General features: G+C 46.5%; 1 protein-coding gene across 6 annotated transcripts in view; it reads right to left on the bottom strand.

Moving 5' to 3' along the window:
• Positions 1-3,774: 3,774 nt before the first annotated feature.
• The window catches only part of Tet3 (tet methylcytosine dioxygenase 3), a 104,146-nt gene continuing 90,437 nt past the window's right edge, over positions 3,775-17,483 (bottom strand). For all 6 annotated transcript variants that reach the window (XM_069989008.1, XM_069989009.1, XM_069989010.1 and 3 more), the window contains 4 exons: positions 17,294-17,383; positions 16,015-16,152; positions 12,330-12,666; positions 3,775-11,438 (listed from right to left, as the gene is read on the bottom strand). In XM_069989008.1, the coding sequence (XP_069845109.1) occupies positions 9,655-11,438; positions 12,330-12,666; positions 16,015-16,152; positions 17,294-17,383 (2,349 nt within the window). In that variant the 3' untranslated portion in view covers positions 3,775-9,654. The remainder of the gene's footprint in view (positions 11,439-12,329; positions 12,667-16,014; positions 16,153-17,293; positions 17,384-17,483) is intronic.

Raw genomic sequence — 17,483 nt, 5'->3', positions numbered from 1 at the left:
AACCCAGGGCCTCATGCATACAAGACAAGCACTGGACCACTGAACCACCTTCTCAGCCCCTTTTGTTTCTTTTTGTTTGTTTTTAGTCAGAGACTGGGACTCAAATTTTGTACCTAGTGCTTTTGCTCCTTGGCTGGTGCTCTACCAATGGAGCCAAGACTCCAGCCCCTCTGGTAGGATTTTTTTTTTGTCAGTCATGGATCTTGAACTCTGGGCCTGGGTGCTGTCCCTGAGCTCTTCAGCTCAAGGCTAGCTAGCGCTCTACCACTTGAGCCACAGCGCCACTTCCCGTTTTCTGGTGGTTAACTGGAGATAAGAATCTCAAAGATATTCCTGCCCAGGCTAGCTTTAAACAGCAATCCTCAGATCTAAGCCTCCTGAGTAGCTAGGATTTACAGGCGTGAGCCACTGGTGCCGGCTCTGGTAAGATTTTTTAATAGCTGCCTGTATTTTAGTGTATGATTTTTCATTCTCCCAATCCCTCTCTATTTCACTGGCTCTGGGGATGAAACCCAGGGCTTCCTGCATGCAAGGTAAGTGCTTCACCACTGAGCTACTCTCTAGCCCTTCACTGTATAGGCCTTCATGTTCTATTGTGAATTCTGTCCCCAGCACTATAATACTATCAATTGTGCTTTTGGCTAGATGCCTGGTCGAGAATCTGATGCTTTTTTTTTAGCAGTACTGGGGTTTGAACTCAGGGCTTCATGCTTGCTAGGCAGGTGTTCTTACCACTTTATGCCTCCAACCTTTTTTAGTCTGGTTGTTTTTCAGATAGAGTTCTCAGGTTTGCCTATGTATAGCCTTGGATTTTGAGCTTCTGACTTATGCCTCCTGCATAGCTATATTGGACAGAAAAGTGCCATCATGCCTGGCTTGTTTTGTTGAGATGCGCTCTTGCTTTTTGCCTGGGCTGGACTTGACCTGTGTGCTCCTACCTCTACTCTCAAGTAGTTGGATGACATTAAGACGATGAGTTTCAGGATGTTATTATATGGGTAATTTGGCAGAGTAGAGAGGCCTGTTTTAGTTGTGGTGTGGTTTAAGGATTTGGCTCTGAGAAATAGCCATCCAGATCCTAGTCCAGTTGCCAAGACTCATGAGGGAGGCTTGGGTTAGTCACGGCTTTGGGAATCACTGACATTGGAGTCAGAGTTGAGGCCTAGTGTGTCTGAACAAGGGCTTTGAAGGGAAAGCCTGCAGACCACGGAGATTGAGTTGATTCTGACATTGGAGTCAGAGTTGAGGCCTAGTGTGTCTGAACAAGGGCTTTGAAGGGAAAGCCTGCAGACCACGGAGATTGAGTTGATTCCCCTGGGGAACTGGTATTTAAAAGACATAAGGCACCAACGGGACTGTGAAGGGGAGAGTGAAGTCTTCAGGCCCTTGGGACATGGAACATTACCAGCCATGGAGCCCAGGCACAGAGGGCTGGGATGGGTAAGGGGGCCTAAGCCAAGGTTTTAGAAATGAAATGAGGAAGAGGCTGTCTGGCCTGGGAATCAGCTTTTTTTTTTTATTCTGGAGAAGCCAGGGCATGAACAAGTGAGTAAAATTTGAGGCTGGCTGTCTGTACTTGTAGAAATGGAACAGGATGCTGGGGAGAGGATTGATATGACAGCGTGAGGCCGGTGGGGGTGGGGGGAGGCGCAGTAGGATTAGGTCTGGGCAGACCGAAGAGTATGGAAGGGGAGGAGCTGAAGAACTGGGGTAACAAAATGTGGTATGTCCTCCCAGAATGGCAAAGGGTTTCAATCAAGTCAGTAGGATGGGACACCCAGGAGCAGGGATCAGCGTGTACAGAGAAAAGGCTAAGGACACAGGGAAGTGAATGAAGGGTAGGAGGTTGGGGGACATCTAGTCAGGTGGGAAAGGGGTATCTACCTGTCAAGACTTCTGGAGGTGGGAGTTGGGGTGGGGTTGTCAAGATCTAGAGTTTGACAAGGCTGTGTTCCTGTCTTTCCTGTCCTCATAGCATTGACAGGAATGTGCAATGGGTAAGTGTGGGTTGAGCCTAGTTCCTCCACCAGAGTGGTGAGTACCCATTCTTTGGGGACTAAAATGGGAGGCGTGAAGATGATTCGTGGCTCTCCCAAGTTAGCTTTTCATCAGGTTGTTGACAGTTGTGTAACTAGCTAGGAATAATGGATACTCCCTCAAAGACAAGATTCAAAATAGGCAGAGAGAATGAGTTAAACAGACAGGCCACTTAAAAATGGCTGAAATTCAAGTACTGCATGAAGTACTTGTCTATGCAAGTTGCATAGACAAGTTGAGAATTGATTGGGAGTTCACATGAGAAGTCATGATGTGGTCTAAGATTATTATTGGACTCTTCAGGGACTAACAGATTTGTGTGTTAGTCATAATGGTTCTTTTTCTTTTTTCCATCGGTTGTGGGTCTTAACTCCGGGCCTGGGAGCTGTCCTTGTGCTCTTCAGCTCAATGCTAGCTCTCTACCACTTGAGCCACAGTACCACTTCTGGTTTTCTGAGTGGGTTATTGAAGATAAAAGTCTCATGGCCTTTTCTGCCCAGGCTGGCTTTGAACCAAGATCCTCAAATCTCAGCCTCCTGAGTAGCTAGGATTACAGGTGTAAGCCACCATGCCCAGCTCATAATGGTTCTTACCTGCCATGTTCTAAATGCCTGGGACTTTTACTTCTGCAGTACTTTATTATTCTTCATATCTATCTTCATATCTACCTTATGTTAGTAACCTATTTACAGAGAATGATAGAGAGATGGAACTGATCGGCTCACATCATGAGAAAGAGAGTCATGCATGTTCTTTCCTGAGCCTTCAGTGCTTTAAAAGTTATGAAACATTGGTGAGCACTTATCAAAATACCATGACTAGATCATGGGGTTCTTGGTATCTTTGTGTGGGATTGACCACCAGATCCTACCTGGAATCAGATGGCCTGTCTCTAGAGCCAATGAAGAATGATGCTGTAGGTGTGAGCAGGGAATTAGGATTCGAGTCATGTAGCAGGGGGTCTTACTGGGACACTGCTGTCATAGGAAGAGACTCTGCGGGTGGGCTTACACTGAAGTATATGTGGATTAGTTCATAACTGCACCAAGTTGATATGGAATCCCTCAAGAATTTGATAAAGAACTCCATGTTAAAGATATTTCTATCTATACAACATAAAACAGGCAGATATTTTAAAAGATGTAGCTCTGTATTGCTGATAGGCCCTCAGCAGTGAGCATTCCTGTTTACAATGACCTAGTGGGCTGTAGGGGGGTTTATGGAGGCTGAGTTGCTTGTCTCAGACACACGATGTGAGCGTGTTTGCGATTCCAAGTAGCAGGGAGAGGCAGCTTTTCATTTCTCTTTCTCCTTTCTCCTTCTTCACTCAGTTCCCTAATCAAGAGCCAATGCCAGAATTGACACTATTAATTAGGAACATTGGGCCTGAGGGAGCAGAGTTCTTCTCCATCTTTTCCCTCTTCCTGTTCAACTTATGTCCAAGGCATTGGAACCAGAGAGAATTCAGTGATCATTAGTAAATGTAATGTTGGAAGGTAAACTTTTAATGGTAGGGGAAGGGTACATCTAAGTTGGCAGAATCCAGGTTTACCAGCAGACAGGGTCTGAGCACCCCTTGACCAGGTGGCAGGAGCATCAGGACAGTCTCCCTCACCGTGGAGTCAGGGCTTCCGCTGGGCATCTACAACAGAAACTGGAAGAGGGACTATGGGTCTCTTCAATGTCACAATTTAGTCCATGTTCAAGAGGAAAAAAAAGACCCACACTGAATTTGAGTGCAAAAAATAAATATAAAATTTATTAAAACACCCACAATATTTTAAAGATACCAGGAGTAATACAGTTCACAAACCCAGTTGTTTGTGTAAATTATAATAAAATACAAATCAAAAAAAGGATACATACTTGCAATTTCTAGGCACCCTAAATTAAATTTACTGAAACACTGGGGGAGAAGGAAGGGCAAGGGGGGGTAGCTCAAACCAATAAAGTAGAAGGAAAAAATTAACAAAAAGGTAAAAATTATACAAAATAAAATTATCAGCATAAATTTACTGTACTAAGGATATCTACAGTTTAATAATACACATCCTATTGCCTTGAGACATTGCAAAAAATCTACCATTCATCCATCAACCCCAGATAAAACTTCATTTCAAGTAGCCACAGTTTACAAAGTCAAGACGGAATATTCAAGTATGGTTGTTAAGTTCACCTCCATTGGAAGCCAAGTAACCAAACAGGAATTCAAACAGATAAGAAATAAACCACATCCGAAAGCTACAAGGGTTCTAGATTAAGTCTAATGCATTAAAATGCCACGAGACGACCAGTCCTTGTTTCTTTAAATACATGGAAAAAAAAAGACACCACTCCATTTTTTCTCCCCCTTCCCCCCAAAAAGAAAAAAGAAAAGATATTAGAACCAAGAAAATTTGAGATGTCCAAATGTGCCAATTAGTATTTTAAGTTCCCATATGAAGAGTGATGAGCGCCCTAAGTGACGGCAGTCACGAGGAGAAGAGCTCGAGCAATATAAAAAGCGTCCCTGATATCAGAATAGAAGCAAGTGCGGACCAGGCCAAATAGCTCGCTGATTCTTAGGCACAAATCAGCTTCAGACCTGGTGTGGCCGCCCAGGTCTTTGCTCGGGGGAGAAGCCTATTGCTTGGCCTTTGCTGGCAGCTCTGCAGGAGGAAGGGCTGGGTGTGCCAGACAGGTTGCACTCATAGAAACAACTATGCATAGGAGGGTGTGGGGCTGGGAGCCTGTGCGGGGGTACGCACCTCAAAAACGTTCTTTTGGTCCGGGGAATGTTGAAGTTGGCCATGGACAGCAGCACATGCAGCTGGCTAATAAAACTAGGTGTTGAGGGGAAGTCATTTGAAATGACAGCAATGATGACAAAGCTCAATAAGATGGGCATAGGAAATTCACATTTATTCAAAAGCAAGAAAACTTATGGAGAATAAAAGCCAATCATGCTCCTTCCTTTCAGCATTTTGCCATCATAACTGCTGAAGAATGAAAACCAAAATGACCCCAGATTTGTCAAGGTCAAGTATGTCATCAAATGGATAACCCGCAGGTATCAGACGCTCAGAGAACTATTGAAGATGTCACAATGCCCTGCTTTTGAGGTATTTAAAAAAAAATTGTGACAGTGGATGATGCAAAAATGGAGCTTCCTGTTATGTTCTTAAAACACCCAACTTCTGTGGACCCAAGGAGAAATTTAGCACCAACTAAAAAAGCAGCCTCAGTGGCACCAAAGGACAAAGGCGCTATGTCTCCAGTCTGGATTCAAGGAGCTGCCCACAAGAGCAGCAGAAGCCATGCTGGCCAAAGGCTGTGGTGAGCAAGGAGCAAGCTCCTTGTCTGCCATGGTCCTGGTGCCTAGTGAGGAAGGAGCCCTCTCTGGACCCTCGGTGTCCCCGTTCAAGGCTCCAGGGTCATCTGCTTAGCACCCTGGACCACAGGAGGATGCCTGCCAAGCTAGAAGAGGAGGAGTACCTGAACCCCCTTCTTCTAAAGCATCACCCCCCAGGCCCTGTCTCATCTGGCCCCAAAAGATGGGTACAAAAATCACAGTGTCCACTCTTCACTGCTTCCCTGACCAAGGAGTGACTTGCTTTCTTGCCTTTCTTTGGCCACCAAGGTAAGAACAACAAACCCAAACAACAATAAACCAAACCAAAACAAAAACCTGTTCAGAGCTGAGTATAGCATGGTAAACAGAGGTCTAGGAAGACAGCACCAAAAGGGGGGGGGGGACGGGGAAATAAAAAGCAGAGAGACTGGAGCCCACCTTGTTTTTGGTTGGTTGTGGTTTCAGAACATTGATAGCACCTCAGCGAGACAGGATCAGGGACAGTCACATTAAAACACCATAGCACCATTTTATTTAGACTATTTCAATTCATAAAAATGCTTCCTAGTCCATAAAACACATTTCAGTAACAAAAGGAAAGATACTGGTTGAGGCACATCAGGGCTATCAGAGTTTCCCACCACCTTTGCCTTGGTGTGAGATCTTGAAGAGTTAAACTTCAAGAACAAAGTCTGGCTGGATTTCTTTCACTGACATCAGATTACAACCATCCTCATGCACCTATTGCTGTCTGATACAAAGCAACAGAACCACGCTACTTCCCTCCTTGCTTCAGCACTTTTCAAAACAGTCTCTTGCTCTGCAAACTACTGTTTCCAAGAGGCAGATGGGAGGGCCAGAGGGGCCGGGAGAATCCCTTTCCATGCACACCACTATCATCTCAGTTAGAAGGCAAAGTAGCACCCAGGAGATTGGGCGTGGGGAATTTAGGCCCTGCTGATAAACCAGACCCGAAAACAACCCCCTTCCCCCAAATCTATGCAACACCCTTAGTGGAGCCTTCTGATGGTAAGATGGTTTCTGAAGCTAGCACCAGTTATTTTGTGAGAACCTGCTGCAAGGTTGATTTTTACTTAAAAAAAGGTCTCTTACGTTGAACTTTCCAAGTACTTCCCTGGTATACAATAAGCCGGGAAAACAAAGCAAAAAATGAAGCAGACATGTGCACGGTGTGTGGATGGTGTCCGTGGATGGGGCACCCAGGGGAGATGACTGTAAGACTATCATTTTCCGATGACACAGTACTCTTAAAACTTGGTCATGCTGTTAGGTTCTTTAGTTGCAATGGCTTTCACTTTTCTTCTCATGATACAAATGTCTTTCAATCACTTTTAGGGCTTAAAAAAATGATTAGTGCCAGTAAAAAATAAAAATTTGATTTTTTTTCTTTTTTTAAGAAGCCTTCAGCAGCAAGGGGAGGGGGACTGAAGAGCTGTGCATAGTTACTTCTTAAATACACATCTAAAGCATGCTCATTTCAATGACTGAGATTTGAGGTAGGTTATACATGTAGTGTGTGAAAAGTCAGCATGGGCACTAGCATGGCCACAGCACCCCTAACTCTGGAAAAATGCTCGCTCAGGGGTGGGGGTGGGATTGGGAACATCCAACACAGACTGCCTGTCCCTCACCTCGCCTGGCCTCGCTGTAGCCTGTTTCCTGGCCTAGAGCTTATGAACCAAGGCTGTGTGGCAAGGGGGACACACGTCACATGCTTTTTAGCTTGTATTGGTTTCTTTCTTCTAATGGCTTTGCTACCGTAGGGTGACAAGAGAAAGAGTATACTGAACACACATCAGAGAGACTCACACATGCCAAGTATCAGAATCACCTGGGTTACACTCAGGACCTTCCAAACCAACAGCCAACCTGGGGCTTCCACGAGCCATACGGACGGTCACATTCTCCAAATGTTTCGCAAAATAGCATATTTCTTGCTTAAGATCATTTAAAATGAAGTTTTCAAGGCACCCCCGCATCTACCTAAGCAAGGAGTCAAATGAGACCTGCGTAAAAGTACTGATGCGATAAGCAAAATAGCTTTTAAAGGACCCAACTTTTCCTCAAAACTAGAAAATCAGCATGCTTCTTAAAGACTCTGCCTCCTTTCGCTTGTCAAACTGAAGGTCAGAGGTTTTCCTATAAATCTGAGTTCTGAATAAATCTAAATCCTGATAAGCTCTTGGGTATTTATTTCAAAAGCAATAATATTTCATTTTTGTCCTGTAAAATAAATGCAACTTTACAGAATATGGTAAAAGTGGAGGATAGACAAAGCACATTAAATATTTAGCTACTATTTACAATTTCTCCCACAATTACATGTTAAAATGTATTTTTTCCCCCAAGTTGCTGTTTAAATCTAGGCAAAAGTGCTTAAAAAAATCTTTCACTATTTACAGTTAAAACCAGACCACATGAATGCTCAGGACATCTTACAGAGACTCTCCGCCAGGGCTTCAGAAGCTTCTAGTAAACGCAGTGGGGCAGCTCTCAGCTCTGACACAAGGCACCTGGAGGCTCAGGAACTTGCCTTTAGCATTGCCATCTGATTGTTAAACTTAATTCATGAAGACCCACATCTGAATAAAACTGCTTAATAAATACCTGATTTTTTTTCCCTCAGGGCTTGACTGTCACTCACTGGGTGGCCATGTCCCCCTGTGTGCCCTCATGAAGCTCCCCACTCACCACACATATCCACGTGAGTAGCTTGGTTTCTTTTCTGTGAATACCACAGGAAAGCACACACCCCAATAAGTCTGACTTGCTGTAAAATGAAGGTTGCTTCTACCAGACAGGCCCAACCTCTCTTTGACAATGTCACAAAAATTAAGCACCACATTCTCATCAAAGGACTACACAAATGCACCAGAATTTTAGAATGGGTGTGTTACAAGGGGTGGAAAGGGGAGGAAGGAAAAGAAAAATGATCCGATGGAGAACTGGCACCAATGAAGGAATAAAAATCATAGCAACCTGTTGAAAACGTTTGACTCTTGGACTTTCAAATTAAGTACAGGCCCCTCCCCACATGAGAATAAGTTGGGGGGGGGACCGGGGAGGCATGCACCATTGTCCGATGTGGAGATCTAGGAATAAGGACAGATGTGTTAACTGTTGTTACACTGGCTCGCTGAGCTCCCGAAGGACCCCACCTGACCCAAGAGTCAAGAAAGTTCCAGCACAATACTTACAGCACCAGGTTCCCTGCACAGCACAGCACCAAGCAGAGCCACAGAGCCTGGATAGCTCGTCACAGCTTGGGTTCAACTTCTTGTTTTTAAAAATACAGTAGCCCTTTTTCAGTATCAGCATAAACTGTGGGGCGATTTTTAAAAACTGCCACTAAGATTCCTTCAGCCCAGTATTCATTGGCTTATCAAAGTGGTGGAAAGGGCTCCCAGGAGCCTCTTGACTCTCGCTCCAGCATGAGGGGCCATCTAGCGAACCAGGACATCATGTACTTGATAAATAACGGACAGAGAGGATTCAGTGTGGAGACTAGCAAGCTTGAAGCCGTCTACTTGCAATCTGGTTTCTGGGGAGATCTACACCAGCATCTCTGGCCAGACCTGGGGGGGCTGAGGCCCACTGCCAACTGGGAAGGGACCCCAGATGTTTGTGTATAGCTTTTCCCACCCTCCAGAGAAGACAGAGGCTGTCCAGAGCAGTCCCTGTGCACGGGGAGGGACAGACGGATGGAGCGGGGCTATCCGCTGCCCTTGGCTCGGAGGGGCAGATGGCTGAGAGAACCATCAGCTCCCAGGAGGCTGCACTGGCTGGGCAGGAACAGCACTGCTGGCCCCTCCCGTCTAGCTGCTACCATTACTATTGTCGCTTTTTTAAAAAATCCAATAAATATACATTTTAAATGGAATTTAAAACCACTCCTTTGTGAAAGGACACTATAAACTTTCTTTCCATTATTGTGATATACAAGGATAGAGTTTTAAAAACAAAGGAAAAAAAGCCCCTCAAATAAGGGGAAAAATAAAACATGGAGATATAAATATTAAGATCACGAAAAAAAAAAATCACCCGACAGCCGTAGTTTCTTCTTCAAAGTGCTGGGGAAGTAGGAAAGGGAGGGGCGGGTCAGTTCTGAGGTTTGGACCATAAATACATATATATGATAGGCATATCCATATATGTAGATATAGAAAGACTTCTGCACCCCCAACCCGCCCCCAGGTGTGAGGGCAAAAGCACCACAGAGGCAGCTCGGGCGGGGCCCGACGCTGAGGTACGCTGGCTCCTGGCACCTAGATCCAGCGGCTGTAGGGGCCAGTGACCTTTGTGTAGGCATAAGAGGACACGGTGACCGCCGAGTCTGTGGGCATGGCCAGTGCCTGCCGGGTGGGGACAGCCCTCTTCTTCTCCTTGTTCTGGGACTCTGCAACGATAGCGCCCCCCCACTTGCGCTTCTTCCCATAGAGCTTGGCCTCCTGTTGGCCCAGGCCCAGCCTCGCAGCTTCCTCCTGCCGCGCCCGCGCCCGCTCTGCCAGCTGCTTCATCTTAGCCTCCCAGAGGGCCAGCCCGTGATTGGGCTGGTTGAGGTTCTTGTGCTGGTAGAAGACCAGCGAGATGCGGGTGGGATGGAAGCGGTTGGGCTTCTTGAGCGGCGTGGTGGCATGCAGCTCCCGCCGGGCGCACTCGATGAGGATGGAGCCATGGGCAGGGGCCACGGCCACGCCACCAATGTTCTCATCCAGGAAGTTGTGTTCACTGTCTGACCACAGCTCCTCTTCTTCCTCCTCCACCACTGGACCACCCTTCTCTTCCTTCACCACCCCTTTGCTGGGGGGCTCCTCAGCCGTCCCTTCCTCCAGGCTGAAGGGATCCCACAGCTTCTCCTCTGACTTCAGGGCCCCAAATAGCTTCTCACTGGAGCCCAGGGGCATACCGAAGGCCTGCCAGGCTTTATCCAGCTGGCTTGAGCTGGAGGTGGGAATCCTTGCCTCCTCCCCTTTCATGGGATTCCACAACTTGTCTTGAAACCCAGGACCGCCTTTCAGTGCAGAGTTGAAATCCGCTCCCCCTACTCCCCATGGCTTCTCAGTCAGACCCGGCCCAGCCAAGGCCGAGGAGCTGTTCCCAAACTTGCAGGGGCTCCATGGTTTGCCTCGCAGCCGTCCTCCAGGATGGGGGGTTGACGGCTGCCCCTCACCAGGGAACAGCCCCCACTGGCCATCTGGGAAGTGTGCTGGGGTCAGGCAGCTAGCTCCAAAAGAATTAAGCTTGTCAGATCCAATGGCAGGGCTCTCCCCTCGAGGGAACATACCCCAGCCGCCACCTACACTGTTAGTCCTCTTGGGTGACATGCTTGAGCCTCCTGAGTACTGCCCCCAAAGGTGATTGGGTCCCCCATTCTGAGATGCTTCGGGCAAAGGTGTTTTGCCCATCTTACCGGAGTCTCTGGGTACAGATTCAGCCTGAGCCAGTGGGTCTACTGGCTCTTGCTTGATGGATCTGTTATAGCAGTTGGAGCTTGGAGCAAAAGGAGAGGGGTCCCTGGATGCAGGGTGGAGCTGGGGAGCCTTGGGAAGTAGATAATCCTTGGGACCTGGGTAAGCAGGCTGCTGGTGGTGAGGAGCAGGGTGGTGGGTATCTGTGGTGACAGCCTGGCCAGGCAGCTCGGCAAACTCAGCACCACCGTAGGCCGGGCTCAGGCTGTTGTGCAGAGCGTGGAGGTCTGGCTTCTTCTCAAAACTTCCATTGCTCCCACCGTGTCCCCAGGCACCAGGACCCAGGAACTGGGAGGGAAAGACGGGGTTGCTGGATGGAAAGCCATAGTAGCTGAAGGAGGGAAGAGCATACTTGGCGTGGAAGCCATTGACGGAGGCCAGGCTGGGCTGTGCATAGTGGGAGTGGTAAGAATACACACTGCTCATGCTGTAGGGATCTGAGGGCCGGCAACTGCCCAGCACCGAGTAGCTCTCTACCACCGCGTTGCTGCTGTACTTGAAAGAGCTGAAGTGGTTCTGTGGCTCCACCTTCAGGGAGGGCTTCAGGCTTTGCTGGGCCAACCCACCCTTCAAGGACAGGCCTACAAAAGCAGAAGGCAAGGTGTGAGGTGTAGGGCTTGGGACGTGATCTCCCTCTGTCCTTGAGATGGGTCTTGTCAGGAGAGGCAGGATGGGTGAGTGCTGAGCCTGCAATTCTCCCTAGGTCCTCCTAAGCTCAGGCCCCAGTCCTGGGGGGGTGCGGTGTGCAGTTCATGTGGCTCTTGCAGTATTACCTCTCCACATTAAACTCAAGTTTTCACTAAAGCAACCTCCATTCCCATATACTGGTGAGGAGAAATGACAGCTGCCTACAACCCTGCTGCCCACCCCGGGCCCTGGTGTAATGTTCTATTCCCCAGATGAAGAGGGCATGTGAGCGCAGTGGAGGGGAATCCAAAGGCTCATTCCCTGAAGACAGCCAGTCAATTTGCACTCACTTGCCCAGGTGATTCCACTGTGTTACCTTTTTTCCTTTTCCTTTTGTGGTACTGGGGCTTGCACTCAGGGCTTCATGCTTACTAGGCACTTTACTACATGAACCATGCCCTCTAATCCTTTATTCTTTAGTTATTTTGTAGGTAATGTCTCAGATTTTGATCAGGGCCAGCCATGAGCCACATCCTATTATCTATGGCTCCTAGGCATTAACCACAGTGCCTGGCTTATTGGTTAAGATAGGGTCTCCCTACCTTTTTCCCCCAGACTATTCTTGAACTGTGATCTTCTCATTTCTACTTCCCAAATAGTTGGGTGTTTTGAGAGAGTGTGCTACCACACTAGGCCCTAATCAGGTACCTTTCTGACACAGTGGCTCAGGGGCCAGAGGACTTTCTGCCTGAGTAGCCAGCATGATGTAGGAAGGAGGGATGGATGAAGTAAGACCCCTGGAAGATCTGACCCATGCCTGTCCTGGTTGTGTTCTCTCTACACACCTGGGTCGGTGGGGACCCCAGCCAGCTCCAGGGCCTCTTGCTTGATCTTCTCGGGGGTGCTCAGTTTCTCCTTCTGAATCTTCTTCTTCTCAGCTGCTGCCTTCCTGGCTTCCAGCTGCCGCTGGCGGCATGACTTGGCAGGCTCTGGCAGGCGCCGGACCTCGCGAGGGAAGGCCGTGAGCACCTGGATGGCCCCACTGCTCACCTTGGCGTTCTGGTTCTCCTCACTACCAAACTCATCCGTGTTGGCCATCTTGTAGAGCGGGAGCACATGTAGCTGTTCATCCTCAGGAATCTGGCCCACGCAGCGATTGTCTTCCTTAGTCAGGGTGCACACCTGTTCCATAAAAGGAGAAGTCATGGGCCATGGTGGGAGGGAGGGATCTGAGTCCTCAAACATGTGACCTCTTTCCTCACACAGCCCCACTTCCAGCCATTCACTCAGTCCTACAACTTCCTAGAGGTTCTGAAAAGCAACAGTATCAGCAACAAGTAACAGTCTGTACTGTAGCTTTCATATGATCTTAATGTCCTTAGTGCTGCTGAGAGGGGCTGTGATGGCTGGTAAAGTCACAATGCTGATGAGAACCTGAGCCAGGCTAGGAGAGCTCTTCCACCTTCAGCCCAGCATTGCTACCACTGCACATGTCACCTAGCTGAGCCTCAGATCTACCTTTACTTTTTTTTTTTGTCGGTTGTGGGGCTTGAACTCTGGGCCTGGGCGCTGTCCCTCAGCTCTTCAGCTCAGGGCTAGTGCTCTTCCACTTGAGCCACAGTGCCACTTCTGGTTTTCTGGTGGTTTATTGGAGATAAGAGTCTCACAGACTTTCCTGCCCTGGCTTTGAACCACGATCCTCGTGTCTTAGCCTCCTGAGTAGCTAGGATTACAGGTGTGAGCCACCAGTGCCCAGAAACCTTTGTTCCTTTTGCTCCTAAGGTAATTTGTTTCTTATTGAAAAACTTTATGTTGGCTGTACAAAATTTAGGCAAGCAAAAAGGAAAAAAATAACCTATCTCCATCATCTCACTACCAAGAAATAATCACTGTAGACACTGTCCATTCACCTTATACAACTAAGTTTTGGTAATATATTCAGATAGGATATTATACATAGTTATTATCAATAACATTTTTTCTTAACAAGTATATTTTCTTTTTTTTACTTTTTTTTGGGGGGGGGGTCCGGTCGTGGGGCCTGAACTCTGGGCCTGGACGCTGTCCCTCAGCTCTTCAGCTCAAGGTTAACGCTCTACCACTTGAGCCACAGTGCCACTTCCGACTTTTTTCTTTTTGCTTATGTGGTGCTGAGGAATTGAACCCAGGGAGTCATGCATTCAAGGCAAGCGCTCTACCACTGAGCCACCTTCCCAGCCCCAACAAGTATATTTTCTTATGCACTAAATATATTTGATATGATTTAAGATCTACATAGTATTGCTTTTTCTATCAATGTGTTAGTTTACTTAACTAATCCCTTATTATACATTCATACTTGTTTTCAAATTTTCCCTACCCTAACAATATTTTTCAAACTCTCCTTTGAGCTACATTTCCTAAGATACTTTATTTGTTAGGTCCGTGACCTATATACTGCTATATACTGCCAAACTGCCCTCCAAAATGATTCAGTTTTCTACTTATTCAATGAAACATGTTTCAAATTTTTATATTTTTGAAATTGATTTTTTTTTGTTGTTGGCTGTAGGTTTTGGCCTCGGGGCTTGGGCACTATTGCTGAACTTTTTCACTCAAGTCTAGTGTTCTACCACAGTAAGTCACAGCTCTACTTCTGGTTTTCTGGTAGTTAATTGGTGGTAAGAATCTCATGGACTTTCCTGCCTAAGCTGACTTTGAACGGTGATCCTCAGATCTCAGCCTCCTGAGTAGCTAGAATTACAGGCGTGAGCCTCCAGCACCAGCTACAATTAATTTCTTTAAAAATACTTTGCTCATTACTATTGTTTGCTTTCTCAATGGGTCTTGCTTCCCCTCTCCCCCAAATATATTTTATTCTCTTATTTTTATTTTTCTGGGTTTTTTGTTTTTGTTTTTTTGCAACTGTTCTAACACTTGAGTTTGAGCCCCCAGCCAAACTCTGTTTCTGTACTCTTGATACTCTGGTCTTGATCTTGGAAGAAGGGCTCCATACAGAGCTATCTAATTCTTGGAGATAGAAAGCTGTAAACATAGCCATAGCAACTGTGGGTATAAATCCATATCATTGATACAGATAGCTTGAACTAAGAAAAGTATACAGATACAGTATGTAGATACAATGTGATCTCTAGCTGTCTGAAGAGATGGTCATCAAATGCTAACTGTAGTTATCTATAAGATTTTAGGTAAATCTTTTTTTAAAAATATATCATTTAAAAGTTGGTACTTTTTTTTCTCTTCAGCTCAAGGCGAGTGCTCTACCACTTGAGCCACACTGCCACTTCCAGTTTTCTGGTGGTTAATTGGAGATAAGAGTCTCACAGACTTTCCTGCCTAGGCTGGCTTTGAACTGTGATTCTCAGATCTCAGCCTCCTGAGTAGCTAGTATTATAGGCGTGAGCCACTGGTGCCTGGTTAAAAGTTGGTACTTTTAATGACAGTTATTATTTAGCTAAAAGACAATAGTTCTCATTTAGGGGGGGAAATTACATTAATTTACACCAAATCCCAGAAGCTTTGAGATTCAAGCAACCTCATTGTTCTCGCTCTCTCCTATGTCCTGGTGCTTCTCCTTGGCTTTTTTCCTCACCCTGACACCTCTCCTCTCTATGTATTCCAGCTAGATACCCCCACACAGCCTGTAGACAGGAGCCTGATCCATCTTGCTTCTTAGTCTTGAACACAGAGACAAGACGGGGTAAAAATGAAATCCTGAGATGGGAACATCAATCCCCACAGGATTAAAAGCTATCAGTGGAATCTAACAGCACCTTCCCTCTTTCACAGATTCCTGCAAAAAAAGATCCTCCCTACATAGGATCTCATTAAAAAGCAGAGCAGAACACTGGCATCACCATCTCTTTGAGAGATTCCCACCATCTATCTTCCTTCTGCACTCACTTCCCACCTGAGCTTTGTGAACACTATGTTCTTCAAATCTCCCTCCTCTACACCCCACCTGCACACCTAGTAGGTACATCAAACTGAATTTTTGACTTCTCACTCCCAAACCTGGTCTTCTCATGATGCTACTGTTCTGTGAATGGCATCCAGGCCCTTCAGCTATTAGAGCATCTCCTATCAACTTATCCCTTCATTTCCTTCTCATGGTCTTTAGCACTATTATAGCAGTCACTTGACATGGCTAGAAACTTTGTTCCCTTGATTCTCCAGCATCTAGACAGGGCTTGTGGCCTGTTGATACTTCATAAATGTTTAATGTTTCAAAGACTACTCTGTAGTCTTTGACCAAGTGGACCAAGTGTCCACTAAGATCTAGAAGTATACTTTACCTCACCAAAGACTTGAGGTGAGCAAGCAGCCACATTATCCAGAGTTCATCTAGTACAGAATCCATCCCAGAACTGTCCATTTATTTCCTGAAGGTTTTCTCCTATTTGATCAGACACCTCCCAGAGAGTCTGGCCTCCATGTTCCTCCCTAGTCTTAAGTCCATTTTCTATACAAATCACAGCTGGGTTTCCCTCCCAAGATCACACTGCGGTGAACAAACACAAGATTCCTTACCACTGTGCACCCATTGTAGAGGTTATGCTGGTCTTTGTGGGCGTGGGCACAGAAGTCCATGCAGGCAGTAACCCCAGAGAAAGGGCGTCCTTCCTTTAGTCCCAAGCGGCAGTCTATTGCTATTTCCTCATTGGTCACCTGTGAGAATGGCCAAGGAGAGTTGTTTATAGAATCTGACCTGAAATGCCCTGATTCTGCACTTGGGGAGTTAGGTGAGGGAGGTTAAAGATCACAGTTGTCTTGAATTTAGAGATTTTCTGGTTCAAAAGCCCTCAGCTCTAAGAGTTACTTCTAGTCCTGCAGTTATCATTTTCTTCTACATTAACTCAAGTACCTCATCTCATTTGGGAGATGCAGGGGTAAGGGAGCTTTGTCTTTCATGGTGGAAACCAGATCAGAGGAGGGGGAGGACTATTAGGAGAAGGCCATGTAGAGAAGGGTTTTGAGAGGTGGTGTGGGATGCAATTAAACCTGGAATTAAAAGGAAAAAAAAAAAAAGAAGGCTGGACACTGGTGGCTCATGCCTATAATCCTAGCTACTTAGGAAGCTAAGATCTGAGGACTGCAGTTCAAAGCCAGCCTGTACAGGGAAATCCATGAGACTCTTATCTCTGATCACCAAAAAGCCAGAAGTGGAGCTATGGGTCTAGTGGTAGAGAGGTAGTCTTGAGCTGAAAAAGCTCAGGAACAGCATCCAGGCCCTGAGTTAAAGCCCAGAACCGAAAGAGGGGTGGGAGAGTCTTGAGCTAGGAATTAGTAACTTACTCCTGTAATCTTAACTACTTGGGAGACTAAGAACAGGAGACTCAGCCCAGGCAAGAGAGTTTGCATGATCCCTTCTCAACACGCCTGTCATCCCAAGCTATATGGAAATCTGAGACTGGGAGAACCATGGTTCCAGGTCAGCTCAGGAAAAGTTCACCAAGAGTCCATGGAGGAAAGTTAGTCATGGTGGCATGTGCCTATAATTCCAGCAATGACAGGAAGCCTAAAGTAGTTGGATAGTTGCTCAAGTACATGCGTAAGGCAGGAAGCAAGTCCCTATCCTAAAAATGTCCCAGAGCTAAAGGCATGGCTCATGGACCAGTCTAACAACTGTAAGGTGCTGAGTTCAAACATCATAACTACAAAAAAAAAAAAAGGAAGGGGGTTATTTTTTTTTAAAAAAATAATTACACCATTCCCTCACTTCTGGGCTTGAGCACAAAGAAGCACACATTTCCACTTCGCAACTTCAGGGAGCCTGGGTGGAGATGGCATGTGGTCTAGGCCCTAGTACCTGGTTCTGATAGGCCTGAGGGGCCAGCTGCTTGTAAAGGGGAGCGACTTCAGTGGCCAGGCCCTGGAAATTCTTCCGGAGCACTTCTTCCTGCAGAGAGAAAAGTCACATACATTCAGAGTGGCCCTGTCTGGAAAACTTCACTTGTTGAAAATGAACTCCATCCATCCCCATCCCCAGGTATCACTAG

This window comes from Dipodomys merriami, unplaced genomic scaffold, assembly GCF_024711535.1.
Source record: "Dipodomys merriami isolate MVZ:Mamm:240054 unplaced genomic scaffold, mDipMer1.0.p SCAF_37, whole genome shotgun sequence".
Lineage (NCBI taxonomy): Eukaryota > Metazoa > Chordata > Mammalia > Rodentia > Heteromyidae > Dipodomys > Dipodomys merriami.
This window is presented reverse-complemented; position numbering and strand designations above follow the sequence as displayed.